Source organism: Leucoraja erinacea, chromosome 31, assembly GCF_028641065.1.
Source record: "Leucoraja erinacea ecotype New England chromosome 31, Leri_hhj_1, whole genome shotgun sequence".
NCBI lineage: Eukaryota > Metazoa > Chordata > Chondrichthyes > Rajiformes > Rajidae > Leucoraja > Leucoraja erinaceus.
The window spans coordinates 1,766,351-1,791,751 of NC_073407.1; the positions used below are offsets into that span (position 1 = coordinate 1,766,351).

Here is a 25,401-nt window from a genome sequence, read left to right on the forward strand (position 1 = left end):
GAAGGTCACGTTTGACTAATCTTCTTGAATTTTTTGAGGAGGTTACTCTGGGAAATTGATGAGGGTAAAGCAGTGGATGTTGTATATATGGACTTCAGTAAGGCCTTTGACAAGGTTCCTCACGGAAGGTTGGTTAAGAAGGTTCAATGGTTGGGTATTAATGGTGGAGTAGCAAGATGGATTCAACAGTGGCTGAATGGGAGATGCCAGAGAGTAATGGTGGATGGTTGTTTGTCAGGTTGGAGGCCAGTGACTAGTGGTGTGCCACAGGGATCTGTGTTGGGTCCACTGTTGTTTGTCATGTACATCAATGATCTGGATGATGGTGTGGTAAATTGGATTAGTAAGTATGCAGATGATACTAAGATAGGTGGGGTTGTGGATAATGAAGTAGATTTTCAAAGTCTACAGAGAGATTTATGCCAGTTGGAAGAGTGGCTGAAAGATGGCAGATGGAGTTTAATGCTGATAAGTGTGAGGTGCTACATCTTGGCAGGACAAATCAAAATAGGACGTACATGGTAAATGGTAGGGAATTGAAGAATGCAGGTTAACAGAGGGATCTTGGAATAACTGTGCACAGTTCCCTGAAAGTGGAATTTCATGTAGATAGGGTGGTAAAGAAAGCTTTTGGTGTGCTGGCCTTTATAAATCAGAGCATTGAGTATAGAAGTTGGGATGTAATGTTAAAATTGTACAAGGCATTGGTAAGGCCAATTTTGGAGTATGGTGTACAATTTTGGTCGCCTAATTATAGGAAGGATGTCAACAAAATAGAGAGAGTACAGAGGAGATTTACTAGAATGTTGCCTGGGTTTCAGCACCTAAGTTACAGAGAAAGGTTGAACAGGTTAGGGCTTTATTCTTTGGAGCACAGAAGGTTAAGGGGGGACTTGATAGAGGTCTTTAAAATGATGAGAGGGATAGACAGAGTTGACGTGGATAAGCTTTTCCCACTGAGAGTAGGGAAGATTCAAACAAGGGGACATGACTTGAGAATTAAGGGACAGAAGTTTAGGGGTAACATGAGGGGGAACTTCTTTACTCAGAGAGTGGTGGCTGTGTGGAATGAGCTTCCAGTGAAGTTGGTGGAGGCAGGTTAGTTTTTATCATTAAAAAATAAATTGGATAGTTATATGGACGTGAAAGGAATGGAGGGTTATGGTCTGAACGCAGGTATATGGGATTAGGGGAGAATACGTGTTCGGCACGGACTAGAAGGGTCGAGATGGCCTGTTTCCGTGGTGTAATTGTTATATGGTTATGGTTATTTTAAAAGCAGAGGTTGATTGTTTCTAGATTAGTAAGGATGTCAATAGTTATGGGAAGAGGCAAGAGAGGGGAAAAATAGATCAGCTATGATCAAATGGTGGAGCAGACGCTGTGGGCCGAACAGCCTAGCTGTGCTTCTATGTTTTGGTCTTATGCCTATCATAATTTTATACACTTCTATCGGGTCTCCCTACAACCTCGGGTTTTCCAGAGGTGTGTCCAAGGAACACTGCTATGGCTGCTAACCCAGTCAACGATGTGATGTCTTATCCAAATGTTATTGCTCAACACCACAAAGTGACTCGAAATAATTATTAACATCATTTATTGGGGATTTATTCAGCGTGAGGCTTTTCCTTGACCTCATCACTTGGCCATTACTGATAAAATACCGATAAAGAGCATCCCACAGAAAAGTCTGCACTTAACATTGGCATAAAACATCTGCCTGGGACGGGATTCTATGGGAACAAGTGTTTTGCCTTACATAAAATCGTAACAAAAATGGTTTTCCAGGAATGCAACCCCTTTGTGACTCGTTAATTTTGTTAAGATTAAATAACTGAAATTGTGTTGATTGAGCTCTGTATTGGTGATGTTCCTTGTGATGGACTTTGTTCAAGGTTAATGAGCCTGCTACCAGTAAACTGAGAAGTTCCAAATATTTACTGAGGCTTCTGCCTGCCAATATTGCCCTGCTATTTTACTTTAAACATACAACCTATGTACCAATGAGCCTTTAAACCACTCTACAAGAAGACTGCTTTCTGCTTTTAAAGTAAACATTATTTTCAATATTATTTGAATTTTGAAAAGTTCAAAGATTTGGACACCAAAAGACCCATGCAGGTCAATAGACAATAGGTGGGGGAGAAGGCCATTCGGCCCTTCGAGCCAGCACCGACATTCATTGTGATCATGGCTGATCATCCACAATCAGTGCCCCGTTCCTGCCTTCACCCCATATCACTTGTTTCCGCTATCTTTAAGAGCTCTATCTAACTCTCTCTTGAAAGCATCCAGAGAATTGGCCTCCATTGCTTTCTGAGGCAGAGAATTCCACAGATTCACAACTCTCTGGGTGAAAACGTTTTTCCTCATCTCCATTCTAAATGGCCTACCCCGTATTCTTAAACTGTGGCCCCTGGTTCTGGACTCCCCCAACATCGGGAACATGTTACCTGCCTCTAGCATGCCCAATCCTTAATAATCTTATATGTTTCAATACGATCTCCTCTCATCCTTCTAAATTGCAGTGCATACAAGCCCAGTCGCTTCATTCGTTCAACATATGACAGTCCCGCCATCCCGGGAATTAACCTCGTGAATCTACGCTGCACTCCCTTAATAGCAAGAACGTCCTTCCCCTGATTTGGAGACCAAAACTGCACACAATACTCCAGGTGTGGTTTCTCGAAGGCCCTGTACAACTGCAGAAGACCTCTTTGCTCCTCTACTGCTCTTATTATGCAGGCCTGCATGCTTCGCTTTCTTCAGTGACTGATGAACAAGGACATCCAGATTTCATTGTACACCCCCTTTTCCTAACTTGATTCAGATAATAATCTGCCTTCCTGTTTTTGCCACCAAAGTGGATAATCTCACATTTATCCACAGGGTCACAGGGAGAACATACAAACTATATATAGACAGCACCCGTGGTCAGGATCAAACATGGGTCTCTGCAGCTGTAAGGTGGCAACTGTACTGCTGCGCCACTGTGCTGCAGGTTAATGTTGTAGATGAAGTTATATTCAAAATTAGCAGAATAACAGGACTGAAATGTATCTTGCACAAATTTTCAGTGTATCTTTACAAAAGCTTTTCACTGTACCTCAGTACACATGACAATAAACTAACCTGAACTATCTGGTTTGCAGTTTGTCACTCTTGCTCACAGCACTCTGCAGTTTAGTGTACTTGTGGTTCTAGTGACCCTGGTTTCCAGTCACCTCTGGTTCATGTTTGCCAAGTTTCCAATGGTTATATTGATGAGAAAAACATTTGTCTACGCCATGGAGATGTTTAATTTGCAAAATTTACGGACAGTCATGATAACGGCCTAAACTCTAGAACAATGGCACTGATGTTCCATTAGCAAGCCAAAGGTAAGTTCAATGACCTGCGGACTTGCCTTCAGTTCCCAGCATTTTGGCTGAAACAGCTGCCCTCTGAGCTTGAGCATGATATGGCCTGATACAAGTACTGGGATCGGTGCTGAGGCCTCTGTTGTTTATGATGTATATAAACGAGATAGAGGTAAAATGTACATGGGTTGATTAGCAGGCGTGCAGACAACACCAAAATTAGTGGAGTTGTAGACAGTGAGGAAGGCTCTCAAAGTATATAGCAGGATATAGATTTTCTACAGAAATGGGGAAAGAAATGGCAGATGGAGTTGAATCCGAACAAGTATGTGATACATTTGACCTCCCAAAGTGAAGTAAGGGGAAAGTATAGTTCCAGACCAGACATCTACAGAGGGGGCTTCGGCTCCAGGCCACAGCTTCCTGAAAGTGGTAACACAAGTAGATAGAGTGGTAAAGGTGGCATATGGCATGCTTTTCTTCATTTGTCAGGACACTGAGAATAAGAATCAGGAATTTGGTTAGGCTGCATTATTTTGGGAATATTTCAGTCCTTTTATCTTTGTGCATTATGTGCAAGAAGGATGTGGAGGCTTTGGAAAGGGTGTAAAAGTGGTTTACAAGAATGCTGTCTGGATTAGAGGTTTTCCCTAGAACATCGGAGGTTGAGGAGAGAGATCTGATAGAGTAAAATTATGAGTGGCACAGATAGGGTAGACAGTCAGGACCTTGCAGCAAATTATTCATGTTCATAAGACATAGGAGCTGAATTAGGCCATTCGACCCATCAAGTCTATATGGCTGTCTGTGGCAATGAATTCCACAGATTTATCACCCTCTGGCTAAAGAAACTCCTCTACATTTCCTTTTTAAAGGTACGTCCTTTTATTCTAAGGCTGTGCCTTCTGGTGCTAGACTCATCCACTAGTGGAAGCAGCCTCTCTACATCCATTATCTAGGCCTTTCCTTAATTGGTAGGTTTCAATGAAATCCCCCCATCATACTTCTATTCAACTGAAACTACAGCAGAAAGTTTTAATCTGGATGAATATTTACCTTGAAGTCAGTTAGCTGGGATAAATATTCCTAGTAACATCTCTTAATGTTGTAGAATCTTCATTGACTCGTGGATATATACAGCCCAGAAATACACCCCTTCAGAACAAGTCTGAAGAAGGGTTTCGGCCCGAAACGTTGCCCATTTCCTTCGCTCCATAGATGCTGCTGTACCCGCTGAGTTTCTCCAGCTTTTTTGTGTACCCCCTTCAGAACAACTTGTCCATGCTGACCCAGTTGCCTAACTGAGCCAGTCCCACTTACTTATACCTAGCCCATATGCCTCCAAACTTTTCCTACCCATATAGCTGTCTAAGAGTCTTGGCTTATGGCCCCGACCACAGGTGAACAAAGAAAGGAGGAGGACTGGCTGAACGTTGTTGCCTTCCACCACAGTGAAGAATGCTGTGGTGGATGTTTGTGTTAAATTTTACTGTGTATTGTGTTATTTTTAAGTGTATCGCTGTGGCAAATTCATTTCACTGCACCTTTGGGTGTATGTGGCGAATAAAATTAACTTTGACTTGTAAATGTAGTAATTGTACCCATGTCTATCACTTCCTCTGGCAGCTCAATCCATATACGCACCACCAATTGTTGAAAAACAGTCCACTACCACTTGTTGAAAAACAGTCCTCTACTCCTTGCCTACTTTCAAATCAATTTTGTATCCAATTGGCTAGCTTGCTCTGGATCCCATGTGATCTAACATTCCAGACCAACATCCCATATCAGAGGCTTTGCTGAAGTCTGTAGACATCTACTATACTGCCCTCATCGATTTTCTTGGTCACCGCTTCAAAAAAAACTCAGTTAAATTCATGAGACATCATTTCTTACTCTCAAGGCCGTGCTGCCTATTCTCAATCTGCCCCATGCATTCGAATGCATGTAGAAACCCTTGCAATATCTTACCGACTAAGGCAATTGGAAAACCAAGCTTAAAAAAAGACATTGCTCACGTCCTTCCTTACCTGGATCTTTTTCAGAAATTCGTGGTTCCGTAATAAGCAAATGGGAACTCCTTGTCTGTGAAGGTTTTTCGCTTGGTCTTCTGGAAGGTGACCTCAATATTCCGTGGACTGGAGTCTGAAACAACAATACTTGCAGTTAGCTCTTTAAACATTGCACTGTAAAATGCTTCAGATATGATGCTTGACAAAGATTATCAAGTGGTACGGAGTTAAGCCATGTGAGAAGATATTGATAAACAAAATTTCAGCAATGGCTCGAACAACAAAGAATATTTCAAGAATGGTGGAATGAGAGGCATTGGAAGGGAATACTAAGCTCCAGACACATGCTTAACATACTGCTCAACTCACCACTGTATGAGTTTCAAGGCAAAGACGTCATGATCAGTACGGGTGTCAGGGTTATGGGGAGAAGGCAGGAAAATGGGGTTAAGAGGGAAAGATAGATTAGCCATGATTGAATGACGGAGTAGACTTGATGGGCTGATTGACCTAATTCTGCTCCTATCACTTATGAATCTATGAAAGATGGAGTGATTAAAATCAGCAATGTTAAAGCTCATGGAGATTTGTAGGGTCAAAGCAGTTTGCACATTGAGGCAATTGAAAAAAGTAAAATTAATGAAACATTTTCATTCAAACTGAACTTTTGGAGTTCTGCTCTCGTATGGATCAGTGAACACAGCAAAGCAGGGTGAATAATTGTGCATCAAATTAGGAAAAGATCAGCAAAACAGATAACATTTGTGAAGGGTGGAAACTGTGGGGCCAGTCATAAGAAGACAAAGTTACGAGTAAATCAGCGGGTCATTCAGCATCTCAGGGGAACATGGATAAGAACCATGTGTTGAGTCAGGACCATTTTTCAGATTTTCACTGTTCCACTGTAAAAAGTCATAGTATGGCTACTTCTTCTCTCCAACCAGAGTTCTGAGAGACCCTCTCTCATTCCTGCTGCTTTTGTAAACCAGTATCTGCAGTTGCTTGCTTCTACGTTGGAACAATCATATCTCGAGTAACATAAACTGTAGGCTGTGGGCCGAGGAGCTTTTTTGTGCAGTTTCATGACCCAACTCACAGAACTACATGAAATTTTCACATATTGTGTAAAAATATTATATACAAATCATCCCTGAAACTCGTCATGAACAAAACTTGCACATTTTTTATTAAATTAGAAAAAAAACGGAAAATTGTTGGGTATTTTTTGTCCAATCAAAGCACGTTTGACATTGAGTCGGACGCCAGTAGGCCAATCACACGCTTTGTTTCAGGCTAGCTAAGCAGGGAGCACACAACATGGCTGAGAGTACTTCTACTGATGCCAGTTTTACTGGAGATTCCGATGAAGGTTCTTTGTTGTTCTGTGGAATACATGTCGTGGAAACTTGCAGCAGGGTCATTGAATTTAGTGAGAAAAGCATTAAGAAGTCTGAAGAATGTGCAGCTAAGTGGATAGAAGTGCAACAAAGCCTTGAAAGCAAAGTCCCTGCTGAGGTGCTGCTGTCAAACTTTGTGAATCAACTGGAACTGAAAGGTAAGATCTAAATGCTGAATTTATGAACATTAATCTGTATGCAGTTTAATTAATTTAATTGCACCCTTTTATAATGTGAAAAAATGAGATTTGGAGGCTGTACATTCATTCATTCATCCACTCATTCATTCACTCATTCAATCATGAAGTTGAGGGCCTAAACTATGTGTATCCATAACAAAGTAAATTAAACATTTTCTCTAATGCCAGCTTGTTGAAGTCTAATAAGTTTTCTTTAACATCTATTCTCGGAGCTGCCTGCGATAACTTACCGGGAAAAAGTGCGGGGCCTATGTACTTAACATAGTGAAGCCACGATCTTAATTAAGAAGCGGCCGATTCGCGAACGCGGAGCGTGTTTGGATCATCTCCGCGGGTGGGGGGGCGAAGGCCGTACATAGTGCCGTCCGTAGCGGCCATTTCCAGGAGCCGACCACGGGAGAAAAACTGAGGAATATTGATTGCACTTTATAGGCTTCCATTGGAGTGAGAAATGCTCAGAAATGGCTGATATTTATGTAGAAATTAATTGGTGCATGTGAACTTGAACTAATTTATCTATGGTAGTAACAGTGTTATTCTCATTAACATTAAGAAGAGGTTGACATTTTATGAATTGAAGTCCATGCAGACTTAATGACTATGAGATGGGGTTTTTTGTAGCCTCTGCCTGACCCTCCACTTGAACTTGAACTAACTTCAAGAGAGTTTATTGTCATGTGTCCCTGATAGGACAATGAAATTGACATCAAAAGACTTGGAATCTGATGAAGAATATTCAAATGATCAGATGTAATGTAAACAAATAAATTGGGGAAATAAATGATTATATAAAGTTTTATTTTAATGTCTATTGTTTCATTGTTTATTTGGTCAAATTATTGGAACAATGAGTGAATTACTTATGATAATGGCGTACTGGTGAATGACAGTGCGACAGTCTACCCACCCATCCACACACACATCCATCTGTACGCACACTTCCATGCATACACACACATGCACACGTACATCCGCACACACACATCCATCCGCATGCAGACATACATGTACACATCCATGCACATACATACATCCACACACATCCATCCATTCACACATACATCCATCCACACATACATACACACTTACATCCACATATACATGTTTGACAGGTATACACAGACACACACACACATGCTACAGATACTCAAACAATGCAACACTTTTAGGGTTATTTTAGGTTAAAGGTAATAGCCCTCATTTGCAAAGGCACCATCGGGGGGGGGGGTCTCTAGCATAAATATAGGCTCATTGTAGCTTAAAATGAATACTCATCGAGTAAACATCAGAGCATTCGATTCTTGGTCAGGATGTGACATTTACATCAGAAATAAGACAGGTCTCTTACAGGTCTGTCACCCAGCCTGGCCCTGTCCCCAGTCCCACTATGGCCGTTACCTCCATTCGCCCCACTATGGCAGTCAGTGGGGTTCAGTAAACGGGGGAACCAGAGGATCCGTCCTGACCCTTTAATTAGGCAGGTGCATGAGCCCTTAAAACCTGGGAGCTCTGCTGCAGTCTCATTACATTTCCTATTAAAGTGACTGGAAGATGCCTTGCAGGACTGTCCCCCAGATTGGAACTGCCCCAGTCCCACTACGGCGGTGACCCCCACTCTGCACACTGGCAGTCAGTGGGGTTCAGTAAAGGGATGAACCCACAAGAACTGCCTTCACCCATTAATTAGGCTGATTCAGGAGCAGGATCTCTGCAACAGTGCCATTAAAAAAACACTCATCATATTATTTTATATAATATAATTATGCTTAATTATATATGATTACAGTCATATTTACAAGATATATATATAGGTATGATAATATAGTTTAAATGGACTGCAACACAGGAGGGGGCGCTGCACTGCAGCAGCCTCTACCCACAGCCTGTCTGTTATTTCAATCTTTTTTTTAGTTTTAGTTAGTCTAAATTTTGTGTTGGGGGAAACTTTTACTTTTCTATGTGGGGGAGGGGGGCAGGGTAAGGGGGAAACCGTTTCCCAGTCTCTTCCTGGCGGGGACGCGACTATTTCTCCGAGTCGCGTCCTCACCCCCCACCTCACGGCCTACCAGCTGGATCAGAGCGGCCTTTCCTGCCGGGAACCGGGAAGCTACAGCAGCGGCGCAGTGCTGGAGTCATCGCGGAGCGGGTGATGCCTACCTGGGTCGCCGTTTGGAGCTCCGGAACGTTGGACCGCTGCTCCAATATCGTGGAGCTCTGGTGTGGAGAGCTTCCAACGCGGGCGGCGCTGAACGACATCGTGGAGTCCTGGGGCGCCTTGCAGAGGGCCTACAGCAGCAGTCTCCACCCGGCGCGGCCTGCGGACTTTGGAAGCCGCCGACTCCGGTAGGAGGGGGCCGACTCTGGTGTCCATGCCGCTGAGGACGTCCCGCAGCCCCGACGTCGGACTTGTATCATCCCGGCGAGCGGTCCTGGACATCGGGCGGCCCGTAGCTGCAACTGCGGAGGGCTTGGGAAGGCCCTGACCACGAGGAACAGTGGAGGAAGAGACTGACTTTGGTGCCTTCCCACACAGTGGGAAACTTTGATTCTACTGTGTGGGGATGTTTTATGTTAAATTCTATAGTGTGTGTTCTTCATACCCTTTCTGGCTTAATCCCTCCCTTCACCACCTCCAGTTTAAATTCCAGTTGGAATATTTTGGAGGACCCAAGAACCAAGAACATGGAAATAGCCTGCCCATGGTGTACTATGGGCATTGGCCACTAGAAGGCACTTACTTTCCCCGATCGCATTTTCTAATTAGTTTAATTAATTAATGTGCAACTTTTGGCACTGACGAGTTATGACATCCTTCTCAATGATATTTCATATAAATCTGTGGAAAATCTCATGTAGTTCCGTGACGTGGGTCACGAAAATCGATTTCTAGACACATTTTTGATGCTCGGCCCACAGTCTACTGGGATCTCTGTTGTTAATGATACACAAATATTGTAATCCAGATAAATGTGGGAGGCGGTGGGCTGTATTAGACTAAAATGAGTCTTATGAAGGCAGAAAGATGAATTAAAGAGGAGCAAGGTGTTAAAGGTAGTGTAAATGAATATGAGGGAGTTGGTGGTGAAGTTAATGACAGGTGCAGGAGGCAGCTCCTATGCAATCGGCGATGTAGCAGTGAAAGAGTTGGGGGATGTTGCCTGTAAACATAACCAACAACCAAAATAAGGCATAGCTGGAGCCCATGCGAGTGCCCATGGCTACATCTTTAACTTGGAGAAAGTGAGAGGCGTCAAAGGAGAAGCTGTTGAGGGTGAGGACAGGTTCCGCCAGGCTGTGTTAGTAGAGGGAAACTGATTAGGTCGCTGTTCAAGAAAGAACTGGTGTGCCTCTGAGACCTTCCTCGTGGGGTGTGGAGGCTTACATGCACCATCTCTAATCTCATCTCCTGCATCCAGAGTTCTCGATGTGGCCTCCTTTGGACCACAGCATGTCTTTCAGGTGAGACAGAGGTTCACGTACACCTCCTCGAACCTTATCTACACCACCCAGTGTTGCTGGTGTGGCCTCATTTACATCGGTGAGACCAAGTGCAGACTTTTTTGCCAAACATGCGCTCAGTTCACCAAGGCCTACTGAATCTCCTGGTTCTTCTTCCCACTCTCGTACAGACCTTTCTGCCCTGGGCCTCCTCCATGATAAAGTGAGGCTACATGCAAACTGGAGGAATAGCACCTCATATTCCATTTAGGACAATTACAACGCAATGGTATAAACATTAAATTCTTCAATTTTAGGTAACTAATCAAACCCCCCACCTTCCCTTTCCACCCTTCATGGATTCTCAATGTTTCTTCCCCCCCCTCCACCTACGCACTTTCCTCTAGCTACATCTGTCTCTGTCTTTTATCCTTATCTCACACCTTTTGTCTTTTCATCTTTGGCCTTTGTCCACCCATCTCCCTATCAAAAACATCTCTCACCTGTATCTATCATCACATGTCCGGCTTTGTTCTGCCTCTTCTCTCTTCTAGCTTTGTCCCCACCCCTAGCACAATCAGTCTGATGAACGGCCACAACCAGTCATCTATCCAGTTCTCCAGAGATGCTGCCTAACCCGCTGAGTTACAGCAGCACTTTGTGTCTCTTTCTGTAAACCAGTGCGTGCAGTTCCTTGTCTCTACATTGTAATCTACCTTATTTGGACCATCATTCAACGAGGGCTGATGTTGCTGAAACGAAGTTACATTCATGCTGGTAACAAGTTCATCCAAGGCATCAACTCGCCTTCTCAGGCTTGTCAGATTACCCTCTGTCTGCTGCTTTCGTATACCGAGTACTTCAGCCTGTTCTGACATGCATTGACGAATCTGTGCCTAAACAAGAGAAAGCAGATCATCAATCACAAACTTCAACTCATTAAAAGTAAATGATCTCAAGGTCAATGTTGTAAATCTCAATCTATCTGTTAAATGACATTTTAGTATTCACTGTGCATTCTTAATTTCTGCTTTTCAAGCAATCATGCCAATTCTGATTAAACTATTCTCAATGTGTGGGCTGCTTGATACGACATGCAACCAATGGTCTCTTAAGAATTAGGTTGTCCAAGATTTCTCATGAGAAGTCAAAAATGTTTCCGCTTGCAAAAAAAGGACATGAACATGTACAAGGGGAAGTCATGATTGTGAGCTTCTGAAGCTTTGCTTTTTGAAATTCATCCTCAGCATCTGTTACTTCCAAGTGCAATTCATAAATTTGAACACTGAAAATGGAAGAGTTTAGTAAATTTTAGCTGGAGTCCAATTTACAGTTTAGTAAATTGCTGCAGAAAGATAAGGGATATAAACAACCTGTCACGTTTGGGAAGCACGGTGGTGCAGCTTGTTGAGCTGCCGCCTAACTGCGCCAAAGACCCGGTTTTCATCCCGACGGATGCGATCCCGAACTCTGGCACGATTGTACATTCTCACTGTAACCGTGTGGGTTTCCTTCAGGTGCTCTGGTTTCCCCCCCCCCCACATCTCAAAGACGTGTGGGTTTATAGGATAATTGGCCTCTGTAAATTGTCTCTACCTGAAAGAATTGGATGAGGAACTAGGATAACATAGAACTAGTATGATCAATGGTCGGCGTGGACTCCATGAACCGAAGGGCCTGTTTCCATGCTGTATCTCTAAACTAAAGTAAACTGAAGTAATAAAGCAGGATGAAATATGATCTCTGACAGGCTTTGCCCTTCAGCAAATTTAGATCACCTGCATGAATTGAATTATTAATTCTGATACATTCATACTTCAAAACATCAGTACTCATATAAAGTGATGAATATTTTCAGATGGAATGGAAATAACAATATATCTAAGACTGAAGTTAAATCTTTGTTTACAAATACAAGCAGTATTATCACCGTTATATAAAGATAATTTTACAATAGATAAATCTAGCAACCTTAAGACGATCTTCGTGTTGTCGTAGGTTTTCTCTTAGCACCTCTCCTCGCCACTGTTCGTCCTGGATACAGAAAAAATAAAGTTCCTATAACATTTGTTCATTGATGAATGCTTACATCATTAAGCAAGAAGTTGACATTATTCCCACACTACTATATTTTGTCCTGCGATTATCTAAGGAAAGCCATTGAACAAAATTCCTAAAAGACTTGACAGGGTACATTTAATTAATGCTTCTGCTAGCTCGAATGTGAAGAACCAAATGGGTAAGTATTTCAATATAAGAATTTGGTTATTCAGAGATGAGAAGAAATGTCTTCACTCAGAAACCAATGGATCCTGGAGCCTCAGTCACCGAATACATTTAAAATAAATAACGATAGATATTTCGATACGTGGCACCAATTCAGGATGAGAGGTAAAATTAGCCAATCATTAAATGTGGCACAAGTGTGAGCGGCCTTATGGTTTCTCCTGCTTCTATTTCATATTTGTAGATCTTCAACTACAGCTATTGTTTATTTGCCTTTGCCATCTTTCTATTTCCCTTTAATGCAGGTGTTCTTTTTATCCTGGGTGTCTTTTTCACACATTATTCTCTGTGTGATCTATGATAGTTATTTTGTGGTATTAAAAGACTTTGATAACAAACTTCCACGTACAAAGAAGCAGAATATCTAGAGCAATATTTATGGATTTCCTGACATTGAGATGTTTATAAACATAAGAATCATCTCATAAAACATACTGGTTTATGGTTTTTATGCATTAACATCAATCAGCCGGGGCGGGAGAGCCCACGGGTTGGAGCCTACGGCTGGCGGAGTCGGCAGAGCCCGCGGCCGAGGTCAGAGCCCGCACACCGCGAGTTGACAAAGCCTGGGTCGGCGGAGCACGTGGCTGGGGTCAGTGCCTCAGAGGCGTCCGATGAGGACCTGGCAGCGATAATGGAGGTTGGTGCGGCAGTCGATGATGGCGCCAACTGACAGACGAGGCCGGAACATGTGGAGTGATGACACCGTGAGGTAGGGGTACCTAGCTCAGATACTCTGTAATAAATCAGCACCCTTTATGGACGACTATTTGTATACCTTGGGTATGCAAGCAAAGAATTTCACTGTGACTTGTCACATGTGACAATAACTATTAATTAATTCATGCATAATCAACTTCAATTCAGGCTGAGGACAGGTTTTTAATTGCAATTTTCAAAAGTAAAAACTGAAAATCCATTCTCTATAATATTTTCCATTTCCTATCAGAGAAGCTATGATTGTAGGTCAGAACACTCCAAGTAAAGAGGTCTCCCATCAGTGAATCCACTATCAAAATTATTTTCATCATGTGTGATGCGTTCACTGGGTCAATCAACATATAGACACAAGAATGGCCATTGAACTATTTATCCGGGTGTTCATTATGAATCTGTAATTTATCAGACAGGTATGAATTATGAATCTATAACTTATGAGAATACACAATTACTTGCAAACCTTAAAATTGTACTTGCTCGTCCTTAATTTCTCATCATACGTGGGGTGCCTGCTCCCATTGGCAGGAAAGGGGAAATTCTCCTTAAGGCTTTCTTTTTCATGTAGAAGAGTTTCTGCCTCTTCCAAAGTGGTATCCACATCATTCACTGGTTTCACATAAGATGGATCTAAATCTTTCAAACCACTGCCAATTTCTGCTTTAACATCGGACCGAAGTATTCTTATTGCTTCCTTTATCTCTTTCTGACGTTGCTCCATTTGTTCCTGACTTCTCAGCTAAAGGATCAATTAATCAAATATAAACGAGAGAAGCACATGATATATTGAAAGTTCACAAATAAACAAAGCCCAACCAATCACTTTTCCAGTCATAAATTATTAAATATTTTATATTCTGCCTCCTAGTGTCTTATTTGCACATTCCTTTTCTTTCTCCATTATAAATCTCTAGATTATAAACAAATAATTACTAGCAAGCTAATATGCCACCAGGAAGTCAGATTATATAGTCTATGGACAATTAATCAGCTGAACCTAATTTGTAACAGTATAAAAAAAAGCAAACTTTTTGATCGGACGTTGGGATATTGAATACAAGCGAATAATACATATTCAAAAACTGAAACAAGCAATTCATGTCATTTATTTAGTTTCAACTAAATATGAAAATTAGAGGGGTTTATCATGTACCTGTTGTTTAAGTTCAAAATATTTCTCTCTCATCTCACTCAATTCATTCATGACACTTTCCGCTCGGGTGTGGTTATCACGAGCAACCTGGTCTACTGAAGATAATTCCTTCTGCAGTCTGTTATTTACGTATTTCTGTTCCTATGTTAAGAACAAGAGTAACAGAAATTACTTCACATTTTTTGTTAGTCTGTACAGGTAACCCGGGTGCTTAACCTTTCTGCTCTATTAGTGCATATTTAAAAATGTATTTTGAAAGTTCTTTGTCTTTTCATGTAATGGTAGACACAACAAAAGTAACACGCAAACAGTCATATTTTCAATGAGTTGGACTTGTTTGTTAACTGGAACTGATGAATTGGATGGTACTGTTAGCTTTCATTGCAAAAGGATTTGAGTATAGGAGCAAGAGGTTCTACTGCAGTTGTACAGGGTCTTGGTGAGACCACACCTGGAGTATTGCGTACAGTTTTGGTCTCCAAATCTGAGGAAGGACATTATTGCCATAGAGGGAGTGCAGAGACGGTTCACCAGACTGATTCCTGGGATGTCAGGACTGTCTTATGAAGAAAGACTGGATAGACTTGGTTTATACTCTCTAGAATTTAGAAGATGAGAGGGGATCTTATAGAAACTTACAAAATGCTTAAGGGGTTGGACAGGCTAGATGCAGGAAGATTGTTCCCGATGTTAGGGAAGTCCAGGACAAGGGGTCACAGCTTAAGGATAAAGGGGAAATCCTTTAAAACCGAGATGAGAAGAACTTTTTTCACGCAGAGAGTGGTGAATCTCTGGAACTCTCTGCCACAGAGGGTAGTCCACTCATTGGCTATATTTAAGAGGGAGTTAGATGTGGCCCTTGTGGCTAAGGGGATCAGGGGGTATGGAGAGAAGGCAGGTACGGGATACTGAGTTGGATGATCAGCCATGATCATATTGAATGGCGGTGCAGGCTCGAAGGGCCGAATGGCCTACTCCTGCACCTAATTTCTATGTTTCTATGTTTCTATGTCCTTTTGCTTACATTAAGAGCCTTCTCCAGCTGAGCTCTCTGAGCTTTGGACTCTTCTGTGATGACTGCAACTTGCTTTTCTGTCTTTTTCCTCTCTGAATGAATCCACTCTTGAAGATGGGTTACATTGTTTTTTGAGAACTGAATTTCTTTTTGAAGAAATGACAGTTCATTCATTGTCTCCTGGTGCTGTTGCTGCCGATCAGAGAGCTGATGCCCTGCAACAAAATAATATATCTGATCATCATAATTTGAACCTGCAGTAAAATTAAACCTTCATATTCGTCAAGAAAAGTTCAAGAAAGGTTTTACAGCTAACATATGTGTTTGCTGCTTCCTAGGTTAAGAAGAAATGTTTTAAATTCTACTCTCAAATGTAATACAGGCACTCACTAGGATAGCAAATCTACTTGCTTTGTCATTAATAGTACGACTTATAGGAATTTATTTATTTATTTTTTATATTTATTTATTTATTTTATTTATTCCGAACAAGTAAAGACATTAAAGACATTAATAGTAACAAAATCGAAATTATCAAACAATTGGACATTACAATCAATATTTACAAGCAATGAAAAGAACAAAAAGCAAATTTCCAATGTCCAACTCTGTGTCTGTACAAGCTCGAAAAGGAGTGAGAAGAAGAATAACATTAAATCTCACCCCTTTTCCCCAACACATCTATCATATTTAAAAATCAATTAATTAATAATAATACTACCCCAGGCAATTTCCCATAATACCCACAGACATATATATACATACAACTATTATACACATACAAACTCCATATATGAAGTAACCAAACATAAGTAAACAATTGTAAAGCAATAGATAAACATTAACCCCCACTTGTCAACCATCCCCTCCATCCCCGGTACCCCTTGAAATTTTTTTTTTAATATATCATTTTAAAATGATTCATGTTTGTACATTGCTTTAATTCCTCGTTCAATTTGTTCCACACTCCTACTCCACAAACCGAAATACAAAAGGTTTTTCTAGTCGTACGGACTCTTTGTTTCTTAAAATTAAATATTCCTCTTAAATTGTAACCCCCCACACGTTCGTTAAATAATTTTTGAATGTTTCCAGGTAAATCTTTATTTTTGGCCCTAGACATTATCTGAGCTGTTTTGAATGTAACCAAATCTTCTAATTTTAATAATTTTGACTTTAAAAATACTGGATTCGTATGACCCAGATACTTGGCATTATGTATAATACGAATTGCTCTTTTTTGCATCATGGTTAATGAGTGTATCGAATTTTTATAGTTATTGCCCCAGACTTCTGCACAATAATTTAAGTAGGGTAAGATTAATGAACAATAAAGAATGCGGAGTGATTTGTAATCCAGAGCCTGCTTGGCTTTGTATAATACAGAGATACTTTTTGACAATTTTAATTTTACATGTTTAATATGTGATTTCCAGCTTATTTTATCGTCAATTATAACCCCAAGAAATTTATTTTCATGCACTCGTTCAACTTCCACCCCATTTATCTTTATACTTACTAGTTTATTTATTCTGCAATTACCAAATAACATTATTTTAGTTTTACTCAAATTTAATGAAATTTTATTCCTATCAAACCATATTTTCAATTTACCCATTTCTTTTATTATTTTATCCAATAGCTGTTTTAAATTCTCCCCAGAACAAAAAATATTTGTATCATCTGCAAACAAAACCAGCCTCAAGGCATTGGACACATTACAAATATCGTTTATGTACATGATAAATAATTTTGGGCCCAGCACTGACCCCTGTGGTACACCACAAACAATATCCAAGCATGTAGAATTATGACTACCCAGATTCACAAACTGTTGCCTGTTATTTAAGTAGCTTTTTATCCAGTCCAGTACTATTCCTCTGATTCCATACCTTTCCAATTTTTTAAATAAAATATCGTGATTAATTGTATCAAATGCTTTCTTTATGTCAATAAATATCCCAGTTGCATATAATTTATTATCAATGGCGTTTGTGATGTCTTCAATTGATTCTAACATTGCAAGTGATGTTGATGTTGAATTGATGCAGTACCTAATTTTTATAGCTTAAATGTTCTGTAGTAGGGTCACTTTGCAGTAAAGGTGGTGGTGGATGTATGGAACAAGTTGCCAGAGGATGTAGTTGAGGCAGCGACTTTCCCAACATTTAAGAAACAGTTAGACAGGTACATGGATGGAGGCATAGGAACCAAACGCGCGCGGGCAGGTGGGACTAGTGTAGCTGGGGCATGTTAGCTGGTGTGGGCAAGTTGGGCCGAAGGGACTGTTTCCATGCTGTATGACTCTAAATAATGCAAGAGTTGGTGTGCTCATCAAAATGAATAACCATTAATAGATTTATGATTGTGTATCATCATTCAAATAATCGAAACAAATACTTATGTTAGATTACCGTACTTCCCAGCAATGATGACGCTATTTTTTGCCCAAAAATAAGGCACGAAAATTTACCTGCATCTTGGAGGCCAAAGGTTAGGTTGTTAGCCATGAAAGATAGACCTGGCTATCTCTCAGTACAGCAACATCAAGAACAGTGCTGGCAGCTGATGGAAAGCGGCTGTAAAGTGAGAAGTAAAAACAACAGCGCTGCTGGGCTGAGGGGTCAGCACGGGCAGGAGCGTTGAGAAGGAAGGAGTCGGATATCATGTCAGCAACTCACTCACTCACCGCTGCCACGGCACTCCGGTCGCGGAGCCACCAAATTGTGGCCGGGGTGGGAAGGAGCTCAGGTGGCTGCGAGCGGCTGCCGGGACTGGCCTCCATCTCAGCGCCTTCTGCCGGCCCGCTCACCTCTGACAGTGCTCTCCACCTCCAGGTCCCTCAGATCGGCCGACTTGGGGTTGCTGAATATCCCGCGGTCTAGGCATAAGCTCAGGGGCGACCGCGCCTTTGCGGTTGCAGCTCCTAGACTGTGGAATAGCATCCCTCTTCCCATCAGAACTGCCCCCTCCATCGACTCCTTTACGTCTAGACTAAAAATGTATCTGTACTCCCAAGCCTTTCTTCACGTCCTCTGAGCGAGGGCTATATGTATATATGTATGTAGTTTGTTTGTTTATACTATTCTAATAACAAATGTAAAGCACTTTGGCCAACGAGAGTTGTTTTTTAAATGTGCTATATAAATAAATGTGACTTGATTTGCTCTCTGTCAGAACACCTCTCTACTGCCGCTCGCCGGCCTCGCTCATGTCAACCGCTTCCCGCAAACCCTTAAATTCTGACTGCTGCCGGGAGCAGGACATGGCCTCACTTGCTGCACTGGGTGACACTGCATGCCATTCACTGCCCGGTCCTTGTCTTTCAAGAGCAAAGATCATATAGCGGAGCGGACAATGGATAACAGGACAGTGGACGGTGGAGCTTACTCCTGTGTCAGTGCGAGTAACCTCAATTGTTCCCTTCAACTAGTATTGTCATTGAATAAGATCACAACTGATTCAACCTGTCCCTGTGTGCTCCCGTTTTTCCCACCATATCTCCACCTGCCATCACCCTCCACCCATTGAGAGTGGAGGAGATCTGGAAGCCTTGGGCAAATTGAATTGTTACTCTCTTTATATTTACGTATCTATATATTTATTTATTTATTTATTGGGCATGAGGAATTCTATGTCCAGCCAGCCTTTTTTTTTTCAAAATTTAGCAACTCAAAATGCAGGTGCATCTTCATTGCCGGGAAATACGATAAATGTTATAAAAAGTATCGAGTTTTGTATCAGACAGCAGCCCTGAACTACCATCTACCTCATTGGTGACCCTCAGACTATCCTTGATCGGATTTTGCTGACTTTACCGTGCACTAAAGTTATTCCTTTATCATGTATCTATGCAGTAAATGGCTCGATTGTAATCATGTTTTGTCTTTCCACTGACTGGTTAGCACACTACAGAAGCATTTCACTGTACCTCAGTACACGTGACAATAAACTAAACTGTATCAGTAAAAGTAAATTGGGTACGTTTTAGACTTAACGATTTTTGCACATCTCCTTTATCAATTTTTCTTTGGTTATGGATTCAGAGTAGACTTCATTAACGTGCCAGTATTCACATACTAGACCTATCTAGCGTGAGTTCTTCATATGGTAGACCTAACATTCAAATCAGCGAACTTTCTATCATAAAACAAACACAACGTGACCAAATGCCAGAACTCTTGACATTTTACTTTATCCAACATAATGCGACCAAGGCTAACTCGCTCCCACTGAGATTAGTTGGATTGAAATAGACTAATCATTCTGGCCATTATCTCTCTCTCTCTCTCTCTCTCTCTCTCTCTCTATGGTTCAGCTATTTATTCAAGAAACATATCAAGGCATGGGAACAATTGGAACTACTATTACTAATAACTGAAACTCTAGACTTACTCAAGGTGACAATTTGGCCCTCCAAAACAACGCACTGTTGCTCATTATGTTGTATTTTTCTTGATTGTTCTTCCATCAAGTTCACTTCCGCAACTACCTGGTCCAGTTCATTTTTCTTGTCTGACAATTCGGCCTCCAAACCTTGGATCTGGTCCTTCACTTTAGTTGCAGATTGCTCCAATTTTGTCTCCTCACATTTAACATCCTTTTTAATAGACTGCAACATCTACACAGAATAAATGAGAAATGTGAGTAAACCCTTTGTGCATCACGCGAGGTCAAGCAGATGTTGATTCCAACACTGTTCACACTAGTGATACACGTGCTGCCACCTTCACTAAGCTAGGAACTTGGACTCCTAGATCCCTCTGCACATCAATGCCGTTAAGATGAATAACAGAGGAGATTTACTAGAATGTTGCCTGGGTTACAGCAACTAAGTTAGAGATAAAGGTTGAACAAGTTAGGTCTTTATTCTTTGGAGCGCAGAAGGTTAAGGGGGTACTTGATAGAGGTCTTTAAAAAATGATGAGAGGGGTAGACAGAGTTGACATGGATAAGCTTTTCCCTTTGAGAGTAGGGAAGATTCAAACAAGAGGACATGACTTGAGAATTAAGGGACAGAAGTTTAGGGGTAACATGAGGAGGAACTTCTTTACTTGGAGAGTGGAGGCTGTGTGGAATGGGCTTCTGGCGGAAGTGATGGAGGCAGGTTCGATTTTATCATTTGGGGGTAAATTGGATAGGTATATGGACGGGAAGGGAATGGAGGGTTATGGTCTGAGTGCAGATAGATGAGACTAGGGAAAAATAAGTGTTCGGCACGGACTTGAAGGGCCGAGATGGCCTGTTTCCGTGCTGTAATTGTTATATGGATATATGGTGATGAGGAACGGTAAAAACATATTAATATGACATTTTAAACATCATTGAATGATTTTGAACACATAATAGGATGAAAATCACTGAAAATGATCACGAGAATCGTACATATGGAAATGCAGCATCAACACAAAATAATACAAAATTGCAACGTTTAAATTCAAAGGAATAAATTTGAAATCTTTCTTATTCTTAAAATTACTTTTAATGTCCTTAGCTCTGTCAATATCCTCATTTTCATTAACTTTAGTATGTTTCTGGTCAATAAATTGGCTTTGAGATAGTTTTATAACACTATCAATTTACATACCTTTTGCTGTTCTGCGAGTTCGCACTGTTTTTCCTCAATTTGTTGCTGAATTCGTAGTAACTCTTGTGCTTTCTTTTTTCCATTCTCCAGGTACAATTGGTATTTACTTTTGCTTTGATTAACATTTTCTTTCAAAGTCAGCTGCTCAGCTTTTAACATGTCATGTTTTTTAGTGACATTCTGAAGATCCTGAGACCACAATAACATGTAAATGATATTCTGGCATTAACATCCACTTAGTTAATACAAATTCTGTAAAACACCATGGTACAGTTAATCTTACAATTGAAAATGTAAGAGTTTTGCAAGATTGTTTTTTAATTAAACAGTACCTTCAATGTTTGGAACCCATGCATTATTTTTACTATAGAACATCATCCATTATAATTGCTTCCAATCAATTGGAGAGTAGATTAAATTTTGCTTGAAAATATACTTATCAAGTGGCCTAGGATATTTCATATGCAGAGGATGTTTCCTTGACTAAAGTGTCTAAAATCACAGGTCACTGTTTCAAAATAAGAGCCATTTAGGACTGAAACATTTCTCCATTGATGAATCTTTGGACTTCTCTGCTCTGCAGTGATGTGGAAGCTCAGTCACTGATGGGGTTCAAAACACTGATCAATAAATTTCTTAACATTAATCAAACAAAAATATGGGGATAGGCAGGAAAATGGTGTTTGAATTAGGTTAGTCATGATCTTGCTGAAAGTCCGAGGGACCACAGTCTACTCTGACCTATATTTTACTAATAAACAGTAAATTAAAATGAAAGGTGCTGTTACTATAAACTAAATTAATATTGACATGGTTTCTATGGTATTCTTTTTGCATAAGATGTGGGCCTTGCTGACAATCTCATTAATCAGTATGGGACTGAGATGAGTCACATCTGAACAAACTGAGATGATGGAATTTCCTCGGCTTTGTCAGGGTGCTGGATATAGTGAGTTCCACATCTTTAGCACTGGGTGAAAATAATATCACCTCGTTTCCCCTCAATTTCAATGATTTTGTCTCCCCTCTCCCCAATGATTTTACATTTTTGTCCCTGATTTTTGATCTCTCTGCAAAGAGATATTGTTTGTTCCACCTACCCTTATTTTAGTTTCACTTTATTCCTTTATTCCTGCAAGAAATTTGATTACTTTCTCATTCCATTTTTTTCCACCCTTTTTTTATTATTAACATCAACCCTGCCCACCATTCAACACTTAAATAAATGTAAAAAGAAAATCAACAGCAACAAATCAACTCAGAGAGTTCATCTGAATTAAATTTCTAAATTTGGTCTTAATCATTTCTGGATGGCTTGTGCATTTTCCTCCTTAGGTGAGTTCTTAAAATTGACAGTAAAGTCCAGAGCGAAGTTTGAGGATTCAACCTAGAACAAAATAATGTAATTACCTGTTCAGCTAACTGCAGCTGATCTTTAGTATTTCGGAAGTTATCAATTAGCTTTTCCAGTTCTGCCTTTTCCTCTATTCAACAAAAGTATATGTTGACAAATAAGATATTTTAAAACAAATAAGATATTTTCATACTTTGCAGGAAATTAGATATCTCTACAAAGCAACTTAAAAATCAAATGACAAAAATATGGTCATCGAGTCATAGAGCAGTACAGCACATAAAAAAGCCCTTTGGTTCATCTTATCCATGCTGACCAAGTTGGCATATTGAGTTAGTCCCAAGTCCTGCTTTTAGCCCATTGCCCTAAAAACGCCTCCTAGCCATACATATGTTAAAATATCTTTAAAAAGCCGTGATTGCATCTGTTTCTATAGCTTTTTCTGGAGGCTCATTCCAGATACAGACTAAACATAGAGTGAAAAGTCACTCTAGACAATAGACAATAGGTGCAAGAGTAGGCCATTCGGCCCTTCGAGCCAGCACCACTATTCAATGTGATCATGGCTGCTCATCCCCAATTAGTACCCCATACCTGCAATCTCCCCATATCCCCTGACTCAGCTATTTTTAAGAGCCCTATCTAGCTCTCTCTTGAAAGCATCCTGAGAACCTGCCTCCACCACCCTCTGAGGCAGAGAATTCCACAGACAAAAAGGACTATACGGTTGAAGGAAAAAGTCAAAAGCCTGTACCTCTTAAATCTCTTCCCTCTCACCTAAAACGCACACCCATTAATTTTAGAATCCACTAGACCAGGTGCGGACCCGTTGGGCCTGTCCCCCCAAGGTAATATTCCACCACTGACCCACAGACCCCAACTGCACACGCACGGCTGAGGGGTTGCCATTGTGACGCCAGAGATCCCCATTGTGTTGCGAGTCACGGCAACCCTCCCCAACTTCGCCTCACCATCCCTCTTCCTATTCCCTATCCTCCTCCACTCCCCCTTATCCCCAGCACTTCCTCCCCCTCCCCCACTCCCTCCCTCACCTCTTCCTTCCCACACTCAGTCACTCCCTCCCTCCATAACCCTTCTCCCCTCCCTACCCCCCTACATAACCCATCTATCTTCCTGCTCCCCCACTCCTCACCTCCCCCCTATTCCACTCCGCCACTCCCCCCCCCCCACTCCACTCCCCCACCTCCCTCTACCCCCCCTCCTCCCCCCTCTCCCCTCCTCACCGCCCCCATTTTCCCCTCCCTCTCTCCCTCCTCTCCCTCTATCCCCCTGCTCCTCACCTCTCCCCTATCCCACCCCCTCACAATGAAAATGGCGATTTTTCTTTAAAATAACCTAAACACAATGTTAGCTGTTAATAAAAACACAAGTATTTGATTAAATGGAGGTTTTCTTAAAAACAATTTTTTTATGTCAATGAGATTTGTGATCCCATTGTGACTTCGACGAACGTGGCTGACAGGCAGGGAGTGAAAAAGTGATTTGAAGTATTTTTGTAAAGTTTAAAACGTCAATAACTTGGGATTCCATTATGACAACATCATTGTGAATGAAAACGGAAGAATTTGAATAAAACAGACTTTTGTTAAATCACTATTTTTTATGTCAATGAGATTTGTGATCCCATTGTGACTTCGACGAACGTGGCTGGCAGGCAGGGCAAGTGGGAAAGTGGTTTGAATTTTTTTTTGTAAAGTTTGAAATGTCAAAAACTTGTAAAATATAACATCAATCCAAACAAAACTTGTTTCTTTTACATCCGAGGACAATGGTGAGTAAGGTGGGCCAAAAATTGGAGCGCTTTTGCAGGGATTTGGGATCTCACGCGCCCGTCAAAATCACTCGTTTCCCTTGTCCCTAACCCCTAACCAGGCCTTGACCCGAAACATTACCTATTCCTTCTCTCCAGAGATGTTGCCTGTCCCACTGAGTTGCTCCAGATTTTTGTGTCTATCTTCATTAATTTATTTAGTACTTATACTGCAATCACTGCCACTCACACGGAAAAGAGAGGGTCAAGAGCATTGTATCGTCATATGTACCGAAACGGAAATTGTAACTATCGTTCAATTCTGAGCGGGGCCCCCCTTCTATCTCTCTCTCTCTCTCTCTGTCACTCTCCGTCTCCAGCCGCCTTGCACATGCGCACTGCCACGGCAACTGATCGGCGCCGGGCACTTTTTCCCTCCCTTTGCATTGTTGGAGATCTGGCCAGCATTGCTATCCGATCGCCGCCACGACCGCTGAAAACCAACGCAGAATCGCTTCCTGGAGCTGGAGAAACTCCCTGGAGTAACTCTTGTTTCTTGGTTTCCTGCTCATCCAAAAATATTCCAAATGGAATTTAAACTGGAGTGGACCCTCCACCACCAAACTCTGAAAAGTAACAGCCTATTGCACTTTATCTGTTTATTTATTGTGTATATATATGGTCTATGATATATAAACACACTGAACTTTTATCTTCTGTCCTGTACTATGTTTACATATTCTGTTGTGCTGGCAGCAAAGCAAGAATTTCATTGTCCTATCTGGGACACATGACGATAAAACTCTCTTGACTTGGACTTAAGCAAACAAGTATCTGGTTGGGTACCTATGGTAGGGTGAAGACTATTCCATGCTTTAATTGTGCGGGGGAACTCCATGGAGCAGCCAGCATCTCTGGATAGAATAAATTGGGTGACGTTTCGGGTAGAGACCCTTCTTTGATTTCCTCTGGGTTTAGTGTTTTTAGTTTAATTTAATGTGTGGAAACAGGCCCTTCGGCCCACCGAGTCCACGCCGACCACCGATCACCCGTACACTAGTTCTATCCAACACATTAGCAACGCAAGTCAAGAGTGGTTTATTCTCTCACAT

At 41.2% G+C, this 25,401-nt stretch overlaps 1 protein-coding gene across 7 annotated transcripts in view; it reads right to left on the reverse strand.

Annotated features, from left to right (window-relative positions):
- The window catches only part of cntrl (centriolin), a 183,972-nt gene that overhangs the window by 14,691 nt on the left and 143,880 nt on the right, over window positions 1–25,401 (reverse strand). For all 7 annotated transcript variants that reach the window (XM_055659763.1, XM_055659765.1, XM_055659762.1 and 4 more), the window contains 9 exons: window positions 22,575–22,648; window positions 21,165–21,353; window positions 19,973–20,198; window positions 15,587–15,792; window positions 14,563–14,703; window positions 13,873–14,148; window positions 12,378–12,440; window positions 11,123–11,302; window positions 5,390–5,504 (listed from right to left, as the gene is read on the reverse strand). In XM_055659763.1, coding sequence (XP_055515738.1) covers window positions 5,390–5,504; window positions 11,123–11,302; window positions 12,378–12,440; window positions 13,873–14,148; window positions 14,563–14,703; window positions 15,587–15,792; window positions 19,973–20,198; window positions 21,165–21,353; window positions 22,575–22,648 — 1,470 coding nt within the window. The remainder of the gene's footprint in view (window positions 1–5,389; window positions 5,505–11,122; window positions 11,303–12,377; window positions 12,441–13,872; window positions 14,149–14,562; window positions 14,704–15,586; window positions 15,793–19,972; window positions 20,199–21,164; window positions 21,354–22,574; window positions 22,649–25,401) is intronic.